The 26159-nt window shown below is 41.3% G+C and overlaps 1 protein-coding gene across 4 annotated transcripts in view; it reads left to right on the top strand.

Moving 5' to 3' along the window:
- Window positions 1–7576: 7576 nt before the first annotated feature.
- The window catches only part of BCL2L11 (BCL2 like 11), a 59011-nt gene continuing 40428 nt past the window's right edge, over window positions 7577–26159 (top strand). The window contains exons 1-2 of one of the 4 annotated variants that reach the window (XM_042451610.1): window positions 7577–7789; window positions 10540–10967. In XM_042451610.1, the coding sequence (XP_042307544.1) occupies window positions 10562–10967 (406 nt within the window). In that variant the 5' untranslated portion in view covers window positions 7577–7789; window positions 10540–10561. Of the gene's footprint in view, window positions 7790–8963; window positions 9449–9864; window positions 10968–26159 lie in introns of those variants that run through there. The other 3 variants (XM_042451638.1, XM_042451629.1, XM_042451619.1) reach the window with 3 other exon arrangements.

Here is a 26159-nt window from a genome sequence, read left to right on the forward strand (position 1 = left end):
GTTTTTTTTTAATATTTTCAAGCCGTGGATGGTTGAATCCATGGATAAGGATACAGAGGGCCAACTGTACATAGTTTTCAGAATAAGTAACAGGTCAGATCCCAGGGAAAGTCAAGGTGGTGTAGTGATGTGAGGGTTGCACGATGACTCTGGAGACCAGGATTCAGTTCCTCACTCAGCCATGGAAACCCACTGAGTGACCTTGGGTAAGTCACATACTCTCAGCCCAACCCTGATAGGGTCACCATAAATTGGGTACAATTTGAAGGTACACAACAACAACAGATAGAAATCTACAGGGTGATCTTGGGCAAGTCACTGCTCTCTCAGCTTCAGAGAAAGGCAATGGTAAACCCTTGCCAAAGAAACCCCATGATAATTCACCTTAGGGTTGCCATAAGACAGAAGCAATTTAAAGGCATGCAACAACAACACAACCACAGCCATTGTTGTTGGACTACAATGCTCATCAGTCCTATTGGCATAATTGCTGGCAAGCGCTGGAAGAAGTTGCAGTCCAGCAACATGTGGAGATCTACTCTACATGTCAGCCGACTCTTTTAGTTAGCAAAATACTTTGAATATATTTAAAAGCATAGTCCTATGCAAAAAAGGAAGTTGCACTGTATTCAGTGGGCTATACGTCCAAGACAATGTTCACACATCATAAACTTTATACATTATTATATTTCTAATTCTGGGGAAGGTGTTGGTGGGAAGCACCGTTTGGATTTTCTGACTTGGTTATGAAAATGTCTGGGGCTTCTCCTGCATGCCTGCCTGTTCTTTGTCTCCCCTTATAAAGTATGTTTCCCTCTCAAGAGCCAAGGTAGTATAGTGGTCTGAGTGCCCTCTGAGAGCCTAGGGTTCAAATCTCTACTCAGTCACAGAAACCCATTGGGTGACCTTGAGCAAGTTACATTATCTTGGCATTAGAAGAAGGCAATGGCAAATCTCTGAATAAATCTTGCCAAGTAAAAGCTACGAGAGAGTCGCCATATGTTGGAGTCAACTTGAAGGCACCTAACAAAAATGTATTCCAACAGCCAGTCTGTGATAAAGGAGGGTGAGTATGAGTATAGCGCTTAAAATGTGACAAGATGTGGGAGGATAAAAGATTTAAGAGACATGTTTTTCTTTTTGAAATATGATCTACTACTGTTTAGAAAACGACTGAAGTTAAAGGATGGAAACATATAAAAGTGGATAAGGAACCTACAACCTTTCAGATGTTGTTAGATTGCATCTCCTTCTCCTATCACCTTTGACCATTGGCCATACTGGCTTACGCTGATTAACTCCCATCACTCCCAACCAGTAAACTACAACTCCCAGCCAAGGGTCAGAGGTGATGGGAGCGGTAGTTTAACACCTGGAAGGTCGTAGGCTCCTCATACCTTCTTGAATGTCCCATTTCTACCCTTTCACCCCAGAGTCCGACACCTGAAGGGTCAGAGAATTATCATCCTTGTGTTCAAATTACTTTCTACTTGGTTCCTAATATGTGAAGGGGTGTTTGAGGAATGTGGTCTATTGTTCACAGATGCATGCAAAGTTAGTAGTAGGTCTATTGTGGTGATTAGTTAATTTGTATAACAGGAGTCACAAACTGGATTTAGGATGTAGGATTTTATAAGTGTATACATACAAGTTTCTTCCAGAAATAATCTAAGGGCACGTGATCCTGCCATCTTATTGTGGCTAAGCAGGTCTGGGACCAGTTGCTGCTTGGGTGGGATACAACATGGGAATCTTATGTATGCTGGTTTGGGTCTTGTGATGGGAAAAGATAGTACTGTACAGAGAAATGTATCAAATCATTCAAGCTACTCACACATCTGTGGGAACTTTCTTCTTTCTCTGCATCTACAAGATTATAATCTTTCTCTCTGCCTTGGAAAGTCTTCATGTGGTAGATTTCCCCCCCTCGCTTTGTCCATTGTAATCACCCACAACATAAAGCCTTCCACCTTCCAGATCTCATACTCCTCTCTCTACTGTGTGATGCAGCAGCTAAAAAAGTCAATGCAGTTCTAGGTTGCATCAATAGAGGTATAGTGTCAAGATGGAGGGAAGTAATAATGCCACTAATTAGGGTTGCCATAAGCCAGGACCTCCAAACTGGGACAAATGTAGGGCAAATGTAGGACAACATTTTCAAATGTAGGACACATTTTTTAAAATGGAGGACATGCAAAAAATTGGATGGTTTTTAAAAAATGTTAATATAAATGCATGTTTCTTAGGTATGATCAAAATGGAGGACATTTTGGCATTATTCCTAGATGGCAGAAATGGACTTCCCTTTCTGGCCAAACCACCCCCCCGTCATTCCAAAACACACACAACAGCACATTTGGTTGGCATTGAACATGGCTTTACTTAACATGGCCTCTTGCATATTTCAGAGGCTTATTCCATAACCAAATGCCTTGGGTTTAACACTTAGCATGAGTTAACATGGCTATGCATATTGAACATGTCAAGTTGGTTTCACAAGAAGTGGATTTGCCGTTTCAGGTTTCTTACACCAAGTGTACTTCTCAGAAGTGTGTACTTGGTCAAGGGACTTTGGTTTTTCTTCACTGCTCATGAGTTTGTAAAAATCAGAGCAACTTACATTGGCCATGCCTGAGAGAGTATCAATATCATCATCATCATCATCATCATCATCATCATCATCATCATCATCATCATCATCATCACCATCATTGTCACAACAAGGCAGTCTTGTTAGCACTAAAAGCACCAAAAATACACCAAAAACACATTTTGGAAGGTGACACTCTCTCGGCTTCAGAAATGGTGCGTGCATGCCTCAGAAGCTGACTCATATCATCATCATTATCATCACACTATCATTGTCAAAGCAAGGGAGACTTGTTTATTTTTAATAACAAAAATAAAATAAAAAAGGCAGACTTGTTTATTTTTAATACTATAAATATGGATTGAGACTATTAGCCGCTCTGATAGCCTTTTTGGCTGAAGGGTGGGGTATAAATCCCATAAATAAATAAAAATAATTAATAAATAATTTAAAAATTAAATAAAACCAAGGCAGACCTGAAATGGCCACTCCCCTCCCCTCCTCCTCACTTGAATTTCACTCCAGGAAATGGCGCTTTTCCCTCCCCCTGGCCCAGAGGCCTATCCTCCTCGGTCCTCCTCCTTTGCCTCCTCTTCCTCCTCCAACGCTCACTGGCCAATGGCAGATTGGGCTGGAAACAGGCCAGCCCCCGCTCTTCTGCCATTGGCCAGACAGCTTCGGGGACGTGCACTCCTTTTTAAACCCTGCGTGTGGGCACGCAAGAGGGGGCGAGCGCACGCTGCTGCCGGCCACTGCCTGGGCAAGTGCTGTGGGCGGCACAGCAGCTGCGCTACTAGAGAAAGAGGAGGAGGAGCAGAGGAGGAGGAGGAGGGTGGCTTGGCTGAGGAGGAGTAGGAGGAGGTGGGTGGCCAGCCAGCGCCAGCCGCATTAGCGGCCACAGCAATGGCTGCATGATTGGGCCCGGCCTCTGGGATTTAGGGGGAACCGGGGCGGGGCGGGCCCGGTTCCTCCAAAAGTGGGATTGTCCTGGGGGGCCGCCGGGATATGGCATCCCTACACTATATTCTGCTTTGGTCAGGCCTTACCTGGAATACTGTGTCCAGTTCAAAAAGGACATTGACAAGCTGGAGCGTCTGCAGAGGATGGCAACCAAAATGGTCATGGGTCTGGAGACCATGCCCTATGAACAGAGATTTAGGGAGCTGAGTATGTGTAGCCTGAAGAAGAGAAAGTTAAGAAGTGACATGATAGCCCAGTGATGGCGAACCTATGGCACGCGTGCCAGAGGTGGCACTCAGAGCCCTCTCTGTGGGCACATGTGCCATTGTCCCACCACAGAGTTTGCCAGAATTTGTTACTAGAAAGCCATAGGGACATGGCACTTTGCAATAAATAAGTGGGTTTTGGGTTGCAGTTCGGGCACTTGGCCTCGAAAAGGTTCACCATCACTGTGATAGCCCTTTTTAAGTATTTCAAGGGGAGTCATATTGAGGATGGAGCAAGCTTGTTTTCTGCTGCTACAGAGAATAAGACATGGAGCAATAGAAGCAAACTAAAGGAAAAGAGATTCCAGTGGAACACATTCCCTCTGAAGGTGGTGGAGTCACCCTCCTTGGAGGTCTTTAAACAGAGGCTGGGTGGCCATCTATCAGGGATGCTTTGATTGTAAGTTCCTGCTTGGCAGGGGGTTGGACTGGATGGTCTTTGTGGTCTCTTCCACCTCTATGATTCTATAATTAATTGGAGTGGGGACTGAAGTCAAGAAATCATGTGATGCAGCAGCTAAAAAGGCCAATGCAGTTCTAGGCTGCATCAATAGATTTTTAGTTTCTAGAAAGGGAAGTAATCTCCTTTGGAGATTTTTAAGCAGAGGCTGCATGGCAATCTGGTGGGGGTGTCTGCTTGTGAGTTCCTGCATGGCAGGATGGGGTTGGACTTGGTGGCCCTTGAAGTCTCTTCCAACTCTGTGATTCTGTTGTCTAAATCTACAGTCACATGCCTCTCTTTCAGCAATCCCAGGGACTTTACAAACCACACTGTAGTAAATCACAACTGCCTCCCTCCTTTCGAAGCCCCAAATCAGGTGAGGGAGAGGGCACCTGGTGTCTCATCACTTATCAGGACTATGATTATTTGGACAGGCAGCCAGCCAAGGATATACCAGTGAAAAGGAAAGGAAAGGAAAAAAGGCCAACAGCCTTGACTCTTACAGACCTGTTATCAATTAAGACATGCAAAACTGTTTGCACTGTCTCTCCTGCTGGTGCCTCCAGTTTGAGAAAACAGTAGCTCATAGCATAATTTTTATATTTTTACATTTCTCTCTTCCATACTACAAGGACCTTGGAGCAACATCATTTGGTCAGGTGGGACAGAGTAAGAAGTAGCAGAGCAAACAGCTCTAGAGCTTTATAACTGGCATAGGAAGACAGTTTGAAGCTTGAAACGCAACACCACTGCCTCACACTGGATCTCATTTTAGACGTTTAAACAGAACAAGAGACTCACCGGTTTGACAACAGACAAGGTGATGTGTGTGAATAGGAATATAGATTGTGGGACTCAGATCTGAATCAGTGGAAGGCTTTAGTGGGATACTGGGCTAATGGCACACTGAAACAAACAGTGTACGATTGCAGTGTTGTGACAACGGAATGAGGCAACAGGATGATGGTGTGCTGTTTGTGAGAGCAGAGCTGCAGTGCTGTATTTCTCATAGTACAGAAAATAAGAATAAAACGTTATGACAATAAAGGGTTTCCTATGTAGTTAAGAACTGAAAGAAGCCTTGTGGAGGAGAAAATAAAAAGGCATATGGCATGACTGTTGTCATGTGTCTTGAAATCACTTTTGATATGCGCGACCCTAAGGTGAACCTATCATAGGGTTTTCTTGGCAAGGTTCTTCAGAAGGGGTTTGCCATTGCCATCCTCTGAGGATGAGAGAGTGGGACCTGCCAAGGTCACCAGTGAGTTTTATAGTAGAGTGGAGATTTGAAACCAGGACTCTAGAGTTGCAACACTCAAACCATTACACCACACTGGACCTTAAAGCTAGAGGAGGAGGGAGACAAAAAGGACTGTTTATGGAGTCTGGCTGAATCTATGCATGAGTAACAAAGGATATAGTGGTCTATTATATATTTTCCAAACTGAACAATATGTGTGTGGGCTCTTTTTTTTGTGCAGAGGTGGCCTGTGGTCTGAGCAGGAGGGTTTCATCCTAAAATGGTAAGTCGTTCCCCTCAAACCACTGACTGCTGATATTGTTTTCTGGTTTCAGGAAGGCCTGTTTACTAGAGCAAATGCTCTGTTGGAGCTACATGCTGGTGAGCAGATAGTGTCTGCTAGTGACAGAATACAGTGAGACAGTGGAGTTTATCACACATGAGGAATTTCTCTTAATTTCAAATGAAAGTGGGGCCAGAGGTTTAGCGAAATTACATGAATGCTCATTGCATTTGAACTGGCTTCCCATTGCCCCAAAATAGCATGCCATTGCCCGAATTTGCGTGTGGCAGTCTATCACGCAATAATGTGAAACCACATGATTGTGTTCGGGCTGACTTCCCATTGCCCAAATTTGCATGTAGTGGGTTATCACACAATAACGTGAAACCCAGTGATTATGTTCAGATTGCCATTGGATTATACTTCCAATTTCCCTTGTTTGATAAACTGTAGTAAGTATAGTAAGACAGTAAGCACAGTAAGGATGGAGGCATCCCATCATTAAAGTATTTGTGGAGCTGCCATTTCTCTGAATAACAGAAGTTCCCATTGTGCACAGAAATGGCGGCTCTGTGAATGCTTTAATGATGGGACGCCTCCATGACAATTTCATCTCAGGAGACAAGCGTGAATGGCAATCACACCCTCACGCTTTAGGGATGATCTAGCCACATTTTAAGGATGGTAAGCCTCCATGTGATAATCTCCTATGTGTGAAAAGGATCTAGGAGACTTAGTAGACCACAAGTTGAACGTGGGTCAACAGTGTGACGCGGCAGCTAAAAAGGAAAAGGAGCCATTGGTGAGCACCCTTTGAGTTTGGCTGGTCAACCAATGTCTAGAGCAGGGGTAGGCAACCTTTTTGAGCTGGGGGCCGGGTTGCTGTCCCTCAGACAACTGGAGGGCCGAAGCCAAAAAATAAATAATTAAATATTTTTTTAAAAAAATTAATATATAAATAAACCAGGACAAATGTAGGACAAAATTTTCAAATGGAAGACACTTTTTAAAAAAAAAAATGGAGGACACGCAAAAAAATTTGCTGATTTTTTAAAAATGTTAATATAAATGCATGTTTCTGAGGCTTCTATAGACAATTGCCCCCCAAAGGCCCCAGCGGCAATCGGTGGCAGGACCGGGCTGGGGCCGGTCCCAAGGCCTCGCCGGGCCGCATCCGGCCTGCGGGCCGCAGGTTGCCTACCCCTGGTCTAGAGGGTGGATGACAACGACAACAACAACGGAGCTTATCAGACAAGGGAAACTGGAAGTATAATCCAATGGCAATCTGAACGCAATCATGGGGTTTAACGTTACTGTGCGAGAGATGATCACACACAATTTCGGGCAATGACAAGCTATTTTCGGGCAATGGGAAGCCAGTTCAAACGCAATTTGAATTCATGTAAATTCGCTGAACTAACGAATTCATGTGAATCTGTTCTGGCCCCACTTTCTTTTCATTCGAAATTAAGAGACATTCCTCTTGTGTGATAAACTCCAACAACAACAAAAAAGTATTTCTGTTGAGTGCCTTCTTTTTCCCCTGGGATAGCTCCTCCATTTTTGGCAGTGCCTTGTCCTCCTTGGCCAGCAGAGAGGACTTAGCCTGCTGCTGGAGCTCAGCCTGCTCCTGGGGACAGAGAGAAAGAAAGAGAGGAGGAGGAGGGCGTCTGCTGCTGCTGCTGCTGCTGCTTCTCTCTGGCTGGGGCTGCTGCTGAGTTTGTAAACAGTGGCCTGGCTGGCTCTTGGGAGGAGCAGGGCCGCCCCCTTCTCGCCCGGATTGGCCTCGCTCGCCTGGGCCAATGTTTTTCTCCAGCGACGGGGAGGGATCGCCTCCTTCCTTCCTTCCTTGCTTTCGGAGAGGCGACTTGGAGGAGCGTTGCCTGGGCTGGCTGGCATCTAGGGCCCCCCACAAACACCCATCCGCCCCACACCTCCTCTCTCCAGGGATCTGCACGTCTGGACCCTCTTGGCTCCGGGGATGACTCCGAAAAAGGAGCCTTAAGGGGTAAGTAGGGGCTGGGGGAAAGGGGTTTTGCAGCCAGGGGCAGGAGGAGCAGGAGGAGGTCTGTTGGTGTGAGCCCAGGTGACCCCACTGGACATGAAATGCCCCCCATGCCCACCTTCGGTCCAGGAGGGGGTCCTGACTGGCCTCCCATTCTGAGCAGGGCTCAAAGAAGCATGCATTTATTTACATCCCCATCAAGTGTTGTTTAGCTTTTGTTTTGGCCATGTCCTTTTTTCAAGACATGTCCTCCATTTCCACTTTCGGTCCAGGAGGGGGTTCCCAAATGTCTTCCCATTTTGAGCAGGGCTCAAAGAAGCATGCATTTCCATCTCTGTCAAGTGTGGTTTTTGTCCTATTTCTAGATATGTCCTCCATTTCCAGCTTAGGTCCAGGAAGGGATTCCCCAAATATCCTCCCATTTTGAGCAGGACACATTCACATCTCTATGAGGTGTTTTTAAAGCCTTTGTTTTGCTCATGGCCTTTGCCAGGACATGCCCTCCACTTCCACCTTCTGCCCAGGAGGGGATTCCCAAAACGTCCTCCATTTTGAGCAGGACTAAACATGTATTTACATCTCTATCAAGTGATTTTTAACCTTTTGTTTTGGTCATGTCCTCTTCCAGGACGTGTCCTCCATTTCCACCTTCTGCCCATTCGCGAAGTGTCCTCCATTTTGAGCAGGACTAAACATGTGTTTACACCTCCATCAAGGGTTGTTTAGCTTTTGTTTTGGTCACGTCCTCCCCTTTTGAGGAGAACTCAAGAAGCATGCGTTTACATCTCTGTTCGGTGTTTTGGCCAGGTCCTACATTGTTTATTTTCTCGGGAGGTCCCTCCCCTTTTGTGGTGCCTCCTTTGTGGGTAGCACACCTAACAGCCCAGGAAGACAGGGCTGGTTGTGTGTACGGGTTTGTTTACGTGAGCCTCTCCAGTCAGGACTGCAAAAGGTAGGGAAAACTGAAAATGGAGGACATTCCCAAAACAAGAAGCTCGAAACACACTCCCAGCAATAGATAAATAAAGCCATGCTGCTTGGCATGTGTCTGTGGAGGGAAGGCTGGAATGGAGGACGTGTCCTGGGAAAGGAGGACGTGCCTGGTCACCCTGCGTGTCTCCACCCTCTCTCCTCCTCCTCTCCCCTCCCTCCCTCTCTTTCTTTCTCTCTCTCTCTCTTCCTTTCTTCCTTGGGCTGTTATTCTTCCCCCTTTGCCTGCCTTGCTCTCTCTCGCTCTCTCTTTGTTGGGCTCTGCTTTAGGGAAGCAGCAGCAGTTCCTTCCTTTTCCACCTCTTCCCAGTCTGGGCTTCCCACCAACAAGAGCTGGGACTCAGGACTTACACTTACTATTCCTTACCCAAGTCTCAGGGTGAGGATGTTTCTCCCTCTCCTCTCTTTTACTCCCCAAAAGCCCCTTGCGTAGTTTCCTTTGGCATGGTTACTCTCCCTCCACACCTTTTCTTTGGTTCTCTTCATGTGGGATGGTGTTGCCAACTTGGTGTGTGTGGTGTCTGCCTTTCAGGATTGGCCTTTCTTCTTTTTCCCTCCTCCCTCCAACCTGTTGTTGTTGTTTGCGTTAAGCAAAGATGAAGCTCTTTACTTAGCTGCCACTGGAGCCACGGTGTAGTTTTTGCTCTCTCTTTGGGAAGCAAGCAAGTAAAGGTGAGTTGGAGGAACAAGGGTGGGAAGGATCACGCTTGGCATTGCCTAGTTAAGCAGAGTGGCCGACAATACCTCCTTTCTCTCTCTCTCTCTGTTGTTTATTCCCCCCCCCCCCCACACACACACACACTGCTGTTACGATCCAGTTTGACACTGCTTCACTATGGCTCAGTGCTGTGAGATTACGGAATTGGTGCCGCAACTACAACCACGATTCCCAGACGTCTGTAGGTTAAAGTGGTGTCAAAGTGGGTTATCCCTGCAGTGTGGATGCAGCAGCCCTGCTTGGGTTTTACCAGCAAGGCACTGGTTTTTCAGGTTTCGATGCCAAGCTCTCTTGGGTCAATTTGGATTTGGTGGTGGCCGTATAAAGGAGGAGAGGAGGAGGAGGAGGAGGAGGAGTGAAGCACTTTGCAGTGCACAAACTCTATTGTGACGCACTTTACAACTGATTGCTCTTGCCAAATCTTCCCAGACTTGCTGCGATCAGCATATTCGGCAGAACAATGGAGCGAGAGCCTGGCCGCCTTCCCTGTCCAGCGCAATCCCAGCATCGACTCCTCACTTAACATTTCAGCACTGTATCTGATCCTCCCGTCTAATGACTGGGAGGGGGCTGGGGGATCTGACTTGAATGTTTCTGTTTTCTTTTTCTTTTTTTAGAAAAGAAAGCGAACCAGCCCCGCTCTTTTCCTCTCTCCCCCTTTTGAAAACACAGCCAGACTTTGGAAAACTGTTCGGTTGACTAGCAAGTCCTGTCTTAAAACTTTTGTTGTTGTTGTTGTTGTTGTTGTTTTCTTTTCCTTGCAGAGGTCTCTCCCCCCCTAAGGGACCCTTCCTAGACAACACATGTTAACCCCTTCAGTGGTGTCTCATGTTTACTTCATTTTTAAAATGTTTACTATGCCAAGTTTCAAGTTTAGTGTGCACTTGAAATTCTCGGGAAATGGAAAATGCGCTGCGATTTTTACATTGCTCACATTCTAGTAGTGATTTTGTGAGTTCTGCAAGTTAAAGTAGTTTGGCTAAATCTTAAGTGTAACTTGACATTTCCCCCCTCTTTTTTCTCTTTTCTTTTTCCCCCCCTGTAGGACAAAGAATAAAAAAGTCCAAATGGCAAAACAATCTTCTGATTTAAATTCTGAGTGCGATAGAGAAGGTGGACAATTGCAGCCTACTGAAAGGCCAGCTCATCCTCAGCATCTTCGGCCTGGGGCCCCTACCTCCTTACAAACTGAGTACCAAGGTAATCATTCAGGCGAGCGGGACAGTTCGTCACCTGGTAGCCCTCAGGGACCATTGGCACCACCATCCAGCCCCAGTCCGTTTGCTACCAGATCCCCATTTTTCATGTTTGTAAGAAGATCCCCACTGCTCTCCAGATCCTCCAGTGGGTATTTTTCTTTTGACACCGACAGGAGTCCTGTACCTATGAGTTGTGACAAGGCTACACAGACTCCAAGTCCCCCGTGTCAAGCCATCATCCATTATCTAAGCACAATGGGTAAGCAAGATCATGGTAAGAAACTTTTCCATACATGTTCCGATTATCCTCTCATTCACCTGAGAAGCCTTTATTCCTCTCTGTGTTTTTGTGTTTTGTCAAGTTTGAAGGATCAGTTAAGTTTGAAGCATCAGCTGTTCAGAAGAAGACTCAGAGGACACATCACATGCCTCATGGATGTTTAATAATTGTAAATTTGTGCAGAGTGGAGGCAGTCAGGGTTGAAACCATAGTGTGATGGGAGGGGTTTAAACCCTTTCATACCCTTCCATGTTCCAGATGAAAATTATCCCTCAAAGCTGCTATTTCCTTTAGAACAGAAGTGCCTCATTGTGGAGCTGTTTCTTTTTTTTTTTTTACTGCAACTTCAAGACTGCCCCAGTAACCATGGTGGGTTCTGGGTATTACAAAAAGTTAACTTTTCTAAGCTCTGAATGGAAAATGTCTTCTGGAGCCATTGGGAGCATTACACCTGGACTAGCAGCACCTTTTGTGATGGTGGGATCATATGGCTGTGCCAGCAGAGGAAACGGTAGCATCACCCATGCAGCATATCAGAGCTTAGAAAACTTAGGGCTTTGGTTTGTTTTTTGTTTGTTTGTGTTTGTTTGTTTTGGAAGTACAGAATTTTACAGCCAGCATAGTCACTGTCTATGTTGGCTGGGGGATTCTTACAGTTGTCCAAAAACAAAGTAACTTTTCCAAGCTCTGTGGCATATTATGGTTCTGATCAAGGCTTTTGAGCTTGATAGTTATCATTTCAAAAAGCAGCACCAAAATTTTTCCTAATGCAAAAACATGGAGGCTTTTTGAGAGATTCAGTGTTCTCTGCCTAATGAAGAGGTTTGTGGCCTCACAAAGGACTGAGACATCCTGGATCTCATAGGAAGTACTTTTTTGTTTTGCTAATGGAGTTTCAATATCCTGGACTTTAAAATGCTTTGTTTCCCAGTATCACATGGCCAGCAGGAAAAGCCTGCCTACATAAATATCTATCCACACTCCCAATACCACCACCAGTATTTTGACAAAATGCAGGCCTGTCCATTTTTTCTTTGCCTGATGAAGAAGCCAGTGGAGCTTCAAAAGCTTGCAACATATATTTTATGCATTTTGGTTGGCCCCAAAAAGGTATCAATGTTTTGTGGATTTTGAATGTTATTGGATTTCTTGTTGGATTGGGAACTCAGTTTGGATACTGAAAACAATTTTGTGGTCTCAGCTGTGTGCTCTGATGCAGCCTTTCCCTTATTTCTCTGTGAGCTGCTATTTTGCACCTTACTCCAGCTTAAGGGGGTGGGGGGAATTTGAGACATAATATTGAATGTGGATATATTAATGTGTTGTGAGCCGCTTTGATTGTCTTGTCACAGAAAAGTGGGATAAAAATAAAAGTTAAAAAAAAAAAGATGGACCTTGAGTTTCTAGAAACTAGAAAAAGCCCAGAGTAGATCCTTGAAATATGAAATCTTCCCTCCCTTGATTTAGGAACTACAAGAGTCCTTCCTTGTCACCTCTGAACATCCATATAGAAATTCAGTTGTTAGACTGGACTTTGCCCACCATCTTCTGTCTGAATATTTGGTTAGTTTTCATAGTTTTAGCTCTGTTAGGCCAGTCACTTCACATTTAATCTGCCACCTCAAACACATCTGAAAGAGTGGATCAGTCCTTGAGCAGGGGCTGAAGTCTAGAAATTTTTAGGACGAAGGTCTTACCTTTAAAATTGAAGTGGCAAACGGTTTTTTCTTTTCTTCTACATCCCACCTGCCCAGAAACACTATAGGTCCTGGTTCAGGCAACAGCATCAAGTCAACTGTTTTGATAAGACCAGAGACAAATTTCCTGGCTGGTTAAGTTATTGCAAGAATGAGGGGTGAGGAAGAAAGAGTATGAAACTCATCAGTCTCTGTTTAAACTGGCTCATTTTAGAAGGTCATTAGATACCTTGATAGATACCAAATACTATCCCACTACATTTTTACCTGGAATATTGTCCAGCTTTATCTAGTACTGAAAACCATATGGGGCTAGTATTCATTGGTTTACCTCTGCCTGTCCCAGTATGAAATTAAACCCCAGCAATATAAACCTGAAACTAACAATGAAATGTACAGACAACTAAAGGCATGTCCCAGTTCATTCTAACTGTGTTTGGGGGTGGGGTGGGGAGTATAAATTAAGGCAGTGCTTAAAAAGGAAAAGGTAGCCCATTGACATGAATGTCTAATAGTAACCGACTGTAAGGGGCAGTGCTCATCTCCATTACTAGGCCAAAAAGCCAGTGTTGTCCAAGGACTGCTCTGGTGGTCATGTGGCCAGCATGACTGCACCAAACGTTGCTATCTTCCCACAGAAGTGGTACTTATTTATCTACTTGCATTTGCCTGCTTTCAGACTGCTAGGTCAGCAGAAGCTGGGACTAGTGACAGGAGCTCAGCCCATCATGCGGCACTTGGGCCTTGAATTGCCAACCTTCTGATCTTTCAGTCATCAGTCTTAACCAATAAGCCATCACATCCCCTATATGCAGTGCTTACTTTGCCCTTTACTTCAGCATGATCAGTTACCTATATTGATTGCCATAGGGTTGCAGGGAGGGTAGAGGTGAAAAGCTCTAATTTTGTTTTACACAGCATTGAACTAGGACTGTGGGAAGGTGCTGCACAGACATGTTCTTAAGCCAGTCTGTTTCCAAGTGTACACATACATTTTAAAGCCTAATACTTATATTACAGATAGGTTTATCTTCCCATATTTACTACAGACATTGAATTCACTTCCTAAATTCCACAGATTAGAAACAGAAGGAGTAGAATCTCTTGCTTTTTAAAAAAAAATACCTTCTTTCCTTTGGCATTCAAAGTGTCTTCGGACATAATCAGTGTGTAGAGAACAGATATGGCTTTAAAAACAACACTGCATGTTGCCTTTTAATAGTTGCATGATTGCTAAAGTTTACCTGTGTTGGTTTTTCTGGCATTGAGATAAAATGGTAAGGAACTCTGCACATGTTGAGTCTCTGCCTATAACTGTTGGGAACAGAAGAGCTTGATTATAAGGAGGAATGACAACCCCAGTTAACACATGTAAAGGAGCTTTGTACATTATTGAAGATTAAAGTTGTAAATTATCAAATACTTCCTGTGGCATATCTGTGTTGAATTAGTTAGGTAAACAGTTTCAGCAAAAGTGATGCTTCTCCTGGAATTCATTTGTTCCTTTGCAGTTGTTGCCATCCATGTTCAGAGGAGCTTATGATCAATGTGTCTGATCGTAACAAGAAAATAATAAAATGTAAAATATAAAAAATATATAATTGACCATTCACACTTAAACTCGGCTACTGAGTGACAACACAGCCAATAAATCTGCATGTTTTTGTAGTAGATTGAAAAGAAGGTCTAATATCTTTCTAAAAGATGAAAAAAATGATCATCTTCAGATTCTCAAAGATGCCACTCCATTGTCTTAGATGGATTGACTGGTCTCACCATACAAAAGTGCTGAAGTTATATTTACTCTTAATACTGTAGCATGATCATAATTTTACTTAAAATAAGTCCCTTTAGGTTAATTGAGACATGAACCCCAGTAAGTGTACATAAGAGAGCAACCTGAACTTGTTGCTTTGAGCTGAATGAAGAAACTGGCATTCCTTGTATGCAAGCAGAAGAGTTTTTTTTTTTTAAAGCTGATTCAGTGTTTGTATGTTGGGACAAATCTCCATAGATCTGTGATGGCACTTCTGCATATATCCTAAAAATAGGGTAAGAGGTCAGCATATGTGTATGCTAAAGTTAGGTCAAATCATAATCTAGTTTGCTAGTAATATGTGATCTACAGTGATGTTTTATAAATGGTTTGTAGCCTCTTTTTAGAAACCTGGAAACCTATACTTTCTTTAGATACAAGTTCCCACCTCATAGTTGCAGAATGAAGTTAGGATATGAGGTAATAAAAGGATTTAAAATAGGGAAATGATTTTAAACATTTTTGCATTGTATGTATTTTTAAACTGTAGGAAATTCAGCTGCACATCAATTGAAGATAATTTCGATTAATGTTAAATGCTTGAACACTGATCTGATGTAGTGATTAGTTTTACAATACAATACTATTTAGATGTGCCAACAGAATAGCACTGTTAAGACCTAGCAGAAGAAACAAAGGGTTGTGGCGGTGGCGATACTAGATTTAGGAACCACACGCCAACTGCATGGTCCCTAACCCTAGTACGGAGTGGCGCCGTACTAATGGCGGCACCCCGTGTACATAGGTGCCTCCATTGTGACGTAAGCACGGTGCTTACGTTGCAAGTGCGCCAGTGGCGCACTCACGACGTCACTCTGGTGCCTTAAAAGAACCTGGAAGCACCAGGTTCTTTTTATTTCAGAGGGAAGCCATGAGGTTTGTCCCGGGCCAAAAATTGGTATGAAAGGTATTGGTATAAAATTATTCTAGATCTCTTATAGCCCTGGAATACATCAATAGTGCCAGCACACATACAGAAACGTACAACTATATAGTCCTCAGTAACCTATAGCATTCCTAGGCTGGAAAAAGTTTTGATCTAACACAGTTTCACCTAGCGTAGTGTTTACTTATCTGGCATTTGGTCATCTTTCCAGTTAAGACTGCAGTTTTAGACTGAGAACAGAAAGACTCAGGTTCAAATCCCTACTCAGCCATGAAGCCAACCTTGGCTCAGCAATTGTTTCTCTGCTTAACCTAGATCGCAGGGTTGTTGTGAAAATTAAAAAAAAAAAGTTTGCAGAATCATGAATGCTACTTCTGAGCTCCTTAGAGGAAAGACAGGATATGAATGTAAAAACAGTAAAATAAATAAACGTACAATACTCTGCCAGCATATCTCCATCTGCTGTAAATTGGGTCTGTCGAGGATGGTACATATCCAGTGTAGATATACATAAAATACAGAAATTGGACTGTGGCCTAGGAACGTATCACAAGGATGTCAGGTATCCACACATATTTGTACAAACAAGCAAATCTTGAGAAATGCATGATAGAACTCTGTTTCAGTTCAGGATATAAAATGCTTTTTGTATGATTTTGCTCATACTTTTAAAGGTTCTTAGGTTTTTCTCTCTGTATCAAAATCTGTTACTTGACTTCTTGTAAGTAGTGTTTTTTTATGCTAAGTATTACTTATAATTGTTGTTTGCTATGTATGCATGACAGGTCATGCAGAATGCACCATATAGAATTAACTAAGCTATTCAGCTATCACACAAGTAATGGAGTTTGTAAAGTTTAATCCTATGATAATTTATGATCATTATATCTGGAGCAGAGATTGTGCATTTAGTACGTATTTTTTTTCTTAATGACATATTTAAGAAAGTCTTTTTCAAGCTGCTTCAGGCAAAATTTACATATGAGTTTAGAGTGGGGAAAGGGAGGGGAAGGTTTCTGCATTATGCAGTTCATATAACCACTTCCCTTTCTTTATATTCAGGTTGAAAGTTGATTTTATGTTAGATTTGTTTTCAGTATAACTCCATTTGTTTACATGTTTACATTTCAATGATAGTATTACATTTTAAAAGGGAGATAAGACAGTATATAGAAAAGTTACTTTAAATAGTAAAATCAAAAATAAATATGTTAAAAAAATTGGAACCATTGATTTGGATACCTCCCAATGTTTAGTTTAGCCAAACGATGTGCTCTTCAGTGTTACTGAAATCAAAACTAGACATTGTTATGCTGAGTTACATATTAATTTACAACACTTGTTGTGATGGAGAAAGAAAAAAAAATCTATCCTTTTGTTTTATTTAAAAAACTTATATAGGATGAACATTATTCTCAAAGACAAGTTCAAACTTTAGCTGAATATGACTTGGATGTTTTTTGGGGGGAGTAGAGCTTATAATCTCCAAAACCTTGATTCCAAATATCCTGATTTGATAGATGGCATTTTAGAGTCTTAATAGTTTTCTATAAAAATAGTGAGCAGCTTCTGATTGTAAGAAAGTAGAAGTACAAGCAGTCCTTGCATCCTCTTTTTGCACTTCATCCAAAGATGAAAGCTGAATATCGCCCATGCAAGGTGGCCCCTCTATCTCATTGCACCTCACAACCCAGGATCATAGCCTAAGTTTTGATGCCCAGTGTTTTTAATTCCATCTATGTGGTATCAGAATTTAGTGATCTTTATACAATAAAAATCCAAGAAAAAGTTATAGAGACACTTTTAAAATTAAAGTAATTTAATGATATAAATCGGAGTTCAGAAAACTTACTTTTTTGTACCAGAGCCAACATGGGTAATGTAATCCAAAAAGTTATAGATATTTTTGTTCTATCTTAAATGGTACTGCAATGCATTGTACATTGGGCTACCACTGTATCAAGTTTGGAAACTTCAGATAGTTCATAATATGGCAGCCAGATTGATTACTGAGACATCCATGAGTGAAGACATTATACCGATTCCCAAAATCACTCCACTGGCTGCCAGTTAGTTCCCAGGCAAGGTACAAAGCATTGGTTACCACTTTTAAAGACTTACATGGTTTGGATCCAGGTTACCTGCAGGGTTGCTTCTACACTCAGGTCCTGTGGTGGATGTTTACTCCAGTCAGCCAAGACTAAGATGGCAATTATCAGCCAGAGGATGTTATCTTCAGCTGCCCCTCAAGTGTGGAATGACCTGCTGGAAGAGATTCAACAGCTGAATATGCTGCCTCAGTTTAAAAGAGCATTAAAAACCAGTCTCTTCTGGCATGCTTATCCAGATGATTTTTAAATTGTGAATTTTAAGTATGCATTGTTTTAATATGTCTGCATCATATTTGTCCTTTTAAATTGATGTATGTAACTGAAGGCTTTTTAACTGATGTTGTTTGTCTTTTAATCATTGCTGTCCCCTTCCTTGATCCATGGGGAGAGGTGAGTAAGAAATAACAACAACAACAATTTCAAAGAAAACCTCATTCTCACTCATTCTCATTCAGTGGCAGATTTGCATGGTAAAATGCTTCTCCCCACAAACCATTTTGATTTTCGAGCAACATAGAAAACTAGGAATCATGGAGAAGTTTTGGTTCAGATACTTTGTTTTCTGTGATTGATTTCTCCATGGCTAAAGTTGTGGTTGTGTGTGTTTTGTGGAGGCATCCAGTGAGCCTTTTTCTGTCTGTAGCCTCAAAATTGTACAGTCCCAAGCCAGAGCAGCATGGACAATGTTTTGCATAGTTTGGGCTTTATTACTATTATAAAAACATTATTTCCAGTCTACTGATCAATAGCTACTTCTGTTTTGAATGAGATGCAGATGGGGTTATAGTGTTTTTCTTTCCCACTCTTGGGATGTGGCTGCTACACTTCCTGGAGTTCACTAGAGGTCCTTCTGACTCCAGTTCAACATGTGCTGGTAGTTGGAAGCAATCACAGCTATGTGTGCTTCCCAAGCAGCTAAATGACCTCTCTGCCAATGCTTTTGCTATTTCTTGCTCTTTTCTACCATGATGTGCTGTGGAGAAGAACAGGGAGGAGATGTTGTGAGGCACAAAGCGGGTTACTCCCTGTAAGTGGTTATTTCAGCTGTGTTAATATTCACCCTATAGCCCAGAAAGAAGAAGAAGAAGAAGAAGAAAATTTCTTTTTATAGTAGGATTTTCATATTTTAAAGAAGAAAATGCATGGGTTTCTTTCTAACAAATTTGGAATGTGGCAAAAGGGTAGAATTGACAGTACTTAGTAATGCTAGATTAATTGTAAAACCAGGTATCTGTGTTTAACTTCAAAAACAAAAGTGTTGGTCATGTTTAAGACTTGGGTGGTTGTATTCTGGAATAGAGAACATTTGGATTTTGGTGCATGCATATGGCAATATAGTGTTATACAGTAGTTAGCATAGCTAATTGTTGAGGTAGCTACATTACATAACTGATATATTATTTACTTCAAAAGCTCCTCCTGGTGAGAGAATTTGCGTGTTTTAGTTCTGTGGGAGCTTGTGCAGAATTCTTCTTTGGATGCGAAAAGTATGGGACATTTAGAATTTGTCCGAAATAGATTTAACAAGTATCTTGCTATTGAAGTTTAAATAATATTGAGATGGTTGTTCATTTGTATCATCATATTCATCTCTGTGTTTTAGACCTGCTTCAAAAAATGCTAAGAAAGGATTTTAGGTTCTGAAGTACTGATTATAAATGGTGAGCTTAGTTTCCACAGTCATCTGGCTGCTTCTAGAAATCTTGGAATATCTCTGAGTCTGACCCTAGAGCTGGATTCATTATGAAAAGGAGCAATTTAAGGTAGCCCTTCACAACAAACATGATATCTTTTTTGGTATTTTCTTCTAAAAGCAGACTGTATGGGTAGAAGAGGGCTGTTTCTCATTTTCCCCCCCCTGCAGGTTTTAATAAATGCATGGGGAATCTATATCTTGTAGATTGTTCATGTTTGATGTATTTGTGTTGTAGAGCATTTGTTGGTAATCTCTCTCTCGTGTGTGTGAATTCTTTTTACGTAGGGCAAATATTGTGCAGATTTGTATGGTTTTGTTTTTTACATGTACCTCATATATGGTATATGAAGTTTTCTCGTTGAGACTAGTTTCATATAGTATTGTGCTGTCAACCTCAAGTGTTCAGAAAGTATGAGTCAGGCTTGTCACAAAGAATATTTATATATTTGGTTTCTCTATTGGTAAAGGCACACCAAAAGCCTTAATGGCTCTTCTCAGCAATTGTGTGATTTAAAAACTTCTAAGTGAGGTTTGAGATTCTCTCAGTTTCCAAATAGGAACTTTAACAAATACACTAATCATTGTGATACTGTGTTTTGAGATTCTGATAACACAACTGAGTAATATTTTGTGGATATAAAGAATATTTCATTTTCTTGTGTCTCCTGTGCTTTTGCTTGTTCCATTTCTTTCTGAGGCTGGACTGAAGGAAACAATGTTATGTATCAGTAAGGGCAAATAAGCAGTTCTTTCTTACAGCAATAAAATAAAATAAAAAAGCTCAGCTGCATTATTCATAAGTTTTTTAGCTGTGGCATCACATTCCTGCAGTTGTTCTGTGCTCTGTCTTAAATTAATGGGACTGTTTCTATTGTTTTCTACACAGTGTTGGAGAATATTTGACTTTGGTTCCCTCTCTTCGTTAGCCAAGACGTAGTAGTCATGTGTTATGCTGGAAGCGTGTTTTAAGAAAACAAACTGAGGCTACACTTTCCCTTAGATGTCCTGAAGGATTCAGCAGGCAGCATATAAACTGTCTACCACTTTGCTATTGTAGACTCTGGTATTATATATGGGTAGTCCCTGTGCTTTCTTCCAGTTTTCCCATTTTATTTAGGGGAAAACATTTTGTGGGTACAAGATCCTGTAAGCCCATTTATAAATGGTCATTGCTTAATTCTGCTTTTCTCCTTCTGTGCCAGTATGTTGTGTGCAATGCTGCCTAATTGGACTTGGAAATTGTGTATTAGTTATCACCCTAGGAAAAACATGCTCTTTCAGTCTCTTATGGCCATTTTAAAAAAGTAATGATGATTGTAGAGTCTTGGTGTAGGAGTAACACTTCCATCACCAGTGCAATGTCTCTCAAAACAGTACAAATGGATTGATTATGTTGGGGCTGCGCAGCTCAGAAGATAAAGAGATATATGGGACACATGATGGACATTTTCACTCTGTCGATTTGCTAAGAAAACCCCATGATAGGGTTGCCTTAGGGTCGCCATATGTGAGAAACTACTTGAAGGCACACAATAACAACAAAAGCAGTAGTATATATTTTTAATATATATTCTGTTCAATAAGAAAGCAACAAATAACTTGTATTGTTTTAGCTATGTATGTTTGAAATGCATTATATTAAGTATGAATGTTGAAAGTGTTTATCTACTTCGTACCACTAAATGACTTGACACTCATGATGTTTTTGATCTTGCATACCACAGAAAGTCCTTCATGAAAGCCTCAGACTGATTTCACTCTTAACCACATGAAACATTTTGTTAATTTCTTGACTTGCGGAATCTATCATTTGAAGTCAGTATAAGATTTTGATTTGTCCCTTAGGTCCCATTGTATTCGCATACAGTTTTGGGTAGGTAACTACACAGTTCTGCTTTTGCATGCTTATGTGAAACTAACATCTTGTCAAGTTTTGTGTAAAATCTCAGCAGATGGCTTCTCAAGAAAAAAGAGCATTTCTCTTTTGGGGGATCCTTGGTTGGTTAGAACCTCTGCCAGTTTGTGCCTTAGAAGGAGCTTATTGCCTTCCTTTCCCATGTGGAATTGACATAGAGAGAAAAGAACAATGCTTGTCTTAAAAGCATCCATTCTTACATAGATAAATTCTAGTTATGTCTGCATGTAAAATGCTAGCATGCGTGTTTTCACATATAGCAAATTATATGTGGAGAGCGCATAATATCCAGCTTGGAAGTGATATCTGTATGAGAAATCTATCTTCTGTGAAATGGCCAATTTACTGCTGAAAGTGTGCAGTATGTTGTTCTTTTACACTGCAGAAGAGCAGCTTAATGTGATTTTACTCTGAAACATCATGTTGCTTATTAAAACATACTGGGGAGTGGTTGAAAGAACTCATCCAAAGCTGTCCTTTTGCCAGGCTGCTGAGACATCTATCTGTGCACATTCCTAGTGACAGAAGGAGTGCTATTGATTTTGCCCCAAGTTAGCTGTAAGATTTGTTCTGCTTAGATGTCCTTTTTCAACATGTTTGTGGCTCAGTTTAATGCCTGGCAGCTTTTCCAGTTTGAATCTTCTGCCTTAGTTATCAGAATGTTTTGACTGAAACCATGTGCTGATGTGGTATATGTAACTTACATACTGTGGTGAGTGTCAGAACTTTATTGAGTGGCATTTGTAGTCTGGATAAGCTTCATGCTGGCCATTGAGTAAAATGCATATGGTCTGTCAGGCATCACAGTTCTGGAGAGGTGTTTTTTTGGTCACCTGTTGGCATCAATGTGATCTTTTGCTAAATGTTGTCTTTTCTATGTGACTTTATTACAGTCATTTTAGGAACTGGGTTGTTGTAAAGGGATACAATTGGCTTGTGGTCCTTTAATTTTGCATATTTCTGGGCAGGTTGCCGATTCAGGTATGTCTTATGATCTAATCAGAATAGCATGGTTTAATTCTGGCAGGAGAAAAATATTTTGGCATGTAAGATACCATTTGTGCAGAACTCCTTCTTGGGCAGACTGTGGCAAAATCAATTTTGTTGGTTGGCTCTCCACTTCCTTCCTTTGAAATGACAGGAACATTAGGAACTGAGTAAGCCAGTATTGGAAGGACTCTGCTGAATGAATTTCAGCAAATGGGCAAGCAACTAAAATTGAGTCTGATGCAAACTCTGTTTTGAAAACTGATAGCGTCTTTCACTACTATAATGTGAAAACAATACAGCTGAAAGCCAAGCAAATGTTAGTTTGGCTCTGAAATAAATTTTCCATTCAGATGGGAGCCAGGCGCATTTGCTTAAAGTTTTCACTGCTCTGCTAGCTTTTGATTGTTGTGAGATTGGAAGCTATGAGTATTCCCCTCTGATTTCTTTATGCTTTCAATGCCAAGTGTGTGGAATATTCTCTGTAAGAGGTGTTGTCATTCTCTGCTCATGTTTGTTGAAGAGGGGAGAAGTCAGATTAGGATCACAGAATTGAAAAGTACTGAAAGGTAATCACATCAGAACCCCTGCAGAGGTAGTACTCTGTTGACCTGAAATAATTTTTAGGCTACATTCAATGTTGGGTGAATAGATTGGTGTTGGTGAAATGAGAATCTCTACTGACCTCTTGCAGCATCCTTGTGACCCCAAATCTATTTCTTACCAAGCCTGGGGATCAGCAACAAGGGGTAATACTTTCCACCATCAGATACAACAGTTTGATAACAGTTGCCTCACAACCCCCAGGAAAATTGTTTTAAAGGTTAGAAGGTACAGTATTAATTTCAGACTCCAGACTAGAGTACATGATTGTACAGGGTTTTTATGTTAGTATTAATATTTGCTGTTTAATACTCCTATTGCTTTTTCTGTTTAATATGCATTTACATGCATTCTTCTCATGAATTACTGTTTGACTAAGCATTTTTTGACAGTACTGTATTTATGTAGACAGCTTATCTTAGCATATGTTTACAAAGGATCAAATTACATATACTTGGTATTCCATGACAAAAGTGTTGCTAAGTTTTTTCTCTTCAAAAAGCAGCCAGCCACATGGGGCCCATGGTTGAGGAAAGATGCTGAAATGTGGAAGGGGGTATAGTGTTTTCTTTTGTGTTTGTGGAAAAATACATCTATACATTCCTTTAAGTTTCTGAGAATATGTTCCTTTAAGTTTCTGAGATGCTAATAGGGCAACTAGCAGCTTCAGAGGAGGTGTTTTCACTTTGGGGAAATAGTTAAAGCTTCCCACCCTCCATGCACCAAATGCATATGCAAATTTCTCACTTATTTATTCTCACTCCAGACATGCGCATGCACACAGGGAATCTGCACTTTACCCTGTGTGCATGCGCAAGTTATTTTTGTACAGCTTTTTTATTTGTATCTAAGGTGCATGTGGGAAATATTATTAATGATTTCAGTACTATGAAAAACGTTTATAATTCCAATGAATAAATTACTGAGCACATTTTAAATTTATAACTGTAGACTGGCATAGAAAGTGGTCACATGTGGTTGTGACAATGTAAAGAGAAGTTAGAGGAGATTATCAGACAGAGAAGAACGACAGGAGAGAAGCAGGATGCTCCTGTCATTGTTCTATAATTGAGCAAAGATTATCACATGACATCCCATGAAGTTGCTCTCATGCCGTCCTTCTCCTGTCAGTGAAGTGGAATGGTCTCGTAACTTTTTATTGAAGGCAGTTTCCTATCAATAAAAAGTTAGGGAACCATTCCACTTCTGATGGGATGAGAGCGACTTTGCGGGACGTTGTGTGATAATCTTTGCTCAGTTGCGTGACAATGACGGGAGCATCTTGCTTCTCACCCGTGATTTTTCTCCATCTAAAATACTCCTAAATCTACTCCAAGGTGGGCTTTGACATTAAGAACAAAAGGAGGACACATTTGAGAGATTATGAATAATTCTTCTCTTTGCTTCTCCCTCTGTTGTTAGAAATTAACTGATCTGACACAATAGTTTCGTGGGGAGTTGTATGGAAGTGATAATCAGGGGGCGGGGATTCACATATCCTCATCCAGCTCTACATGTAACAGTGGCAGAACCACATTTAAAGAGACACATCTTCTATTGTCATGTCATAGCTTGGCCCTCAGAGTACTGTAAAATGGTATTGGTATTTATTGATGCATCTGCTGAATTTTTTGGCAGTTTCAGGGATACTCGTTTGCAGAAGGGACATAGCGATTGCTTGACTTAATTTTGGAGTGGGCAAAGTGTGGCCTGTTGGGCCTGAAAGTCTGGCCTCTGAATCCCACAAAGCCTCCAGTTCCCCCAGTTATTTATTTCTATACAATATTTTATTCAACTTGCCCATGGTTCAAAAGTGCTGCAGAACAGTGGTTTTATCCCATCCAATTTCTCCACACCTTAAACATCTCACAAGTCCCCCACAAACAGCTGAAAATGAAACCCTGAAATGTCATCACTTCCTTTCTGATTCTATTTTGGTTGATTTCCAGCCTTTTTTTATTTATTTGCTTGCTTCTTAGGGGGGGGGGCTTGGGGGTGAGAGAGCAAAACTACTGCATTTTGCAAGTTGAACTATTGTGGGGTGCTGATGAAGACTCAACCAGAAATTTTTAAAAAAATTTTTTTTTTGTAGATCAGGGGGCTTTGGGATGCTAATGCAGCTTGCCAGAAGGGCAGTAGCCAACTCCAGTTTAATGGATTTGTCAATTGCTCTCTAATTTGAAACCTGTTAAAGTGAAATCATGAGGTAGCCATAAGTCACATGTGACTTGAAGGCACATACATACACAGAGGTATTGGGGGAGGGGGGTGAATTCATCTTTTTTTGACTTTGCACATAGTTGCAAAAATACTAAATACCAGCCTTATTTTTCAGATGTAGATTAGAGTTTTTGTGGTTCATGGGGCAAAACTAACCCAAAGAGGAGAAATATCAAGTAATACTTACAATATTGGTTGATGTCTTATAAAAATTCCTTACCTTTATAACTGTGGAAGGCATGCAGTTTCTCTGATTGTTCTTTTGCCTTCTAAAATCCAAGGTAATGCATTAATCAGAAGTCTTTATTTTGCTTTGATTTTTGTCCACATGCAGTTTGAATGGTTGTGGTGCATACCTGCAAAGAGAAACTATTGTTACATATCATGCTGTCAGTATGCATAGACACTGTACATATGACAGATCCCTCCGTGCGGAGTTTACATTCTGTTTGCCAGAGGAAGCAGAGGGAAGAATGGTGGAGCAGACTAAGCTGGAAGAATAAGCAATATTTAAATTGTACATACTTAAAAAATCTTGCTTACTTGCTTAGTTGTAGGGCAGGGGTATTAGGGCACTGAAGGTTTTTGAGGATGTTTTTGTAAGGAACCAACCAAATCAGGTGTACAGTTTTTTGGTGTTTGCACCTTCTACTTGTGAATAAATTTAATTGAGACTCTGAAATGGAATACAGTGGGTCCTCCACATTTGCTGGGATTAGGGGTGCAGGATGTCCATGAAAATGGAAAAACACAAAAAAAACCCACTATCTGACAGCACAGCTAGGAATCTCTGGGTTCTCCAAGTTCAACTCTGTGGTCAACATCCATCAGACTTTGACCATAGAATTGTGCTGGAGGACCTACAATAGGCCTTCTGTTGCGTTGTTTGGTCAACGTTTGGCAGAGTCATGTTGGAAGACCTACAGACAAATAACTGAAATCTATGAACAGTCAAATCCTCAAAAGTCAAAGCCGCAAATGTGGAGTGCTGACTGTATACATATGGCTTGTGCCGAAATTCATGTGGTTGAATGCAAGTTCTGCCTTTTAGACAGTAGGACTTTGTGAAAGGCCCATTTATTTAATTTTCATTAATTCCTACTTCCCAACCCCAACAGCCTTCTGTTTGGTATTTTTATTGAACTGAAGGTAAATCCATTTCTCTTGCTCCAACTGCACACACCCAAATGTGGACTCAATTTGAATTAATAATAATAATAATAATAATTTTTATTTATATCCCGCCTTTCCAATT

Source organism: Sceloporus undulatus, chromosome 1 (genome assembly GCF_019175285.1).
Source record: "Sceloporus undulatus isolate JIND9_A2432 ecotype Alabama chromosome 1, SceUnd_v1.1, whole genome shotgun sequence".
Taxonomy (NCBI): Eukaryota; Metazoa; Chordata; class Lepidosauria; order Squamata; family Phrynosomatidae; genus Sceloporus; species Sceloporus undulatus.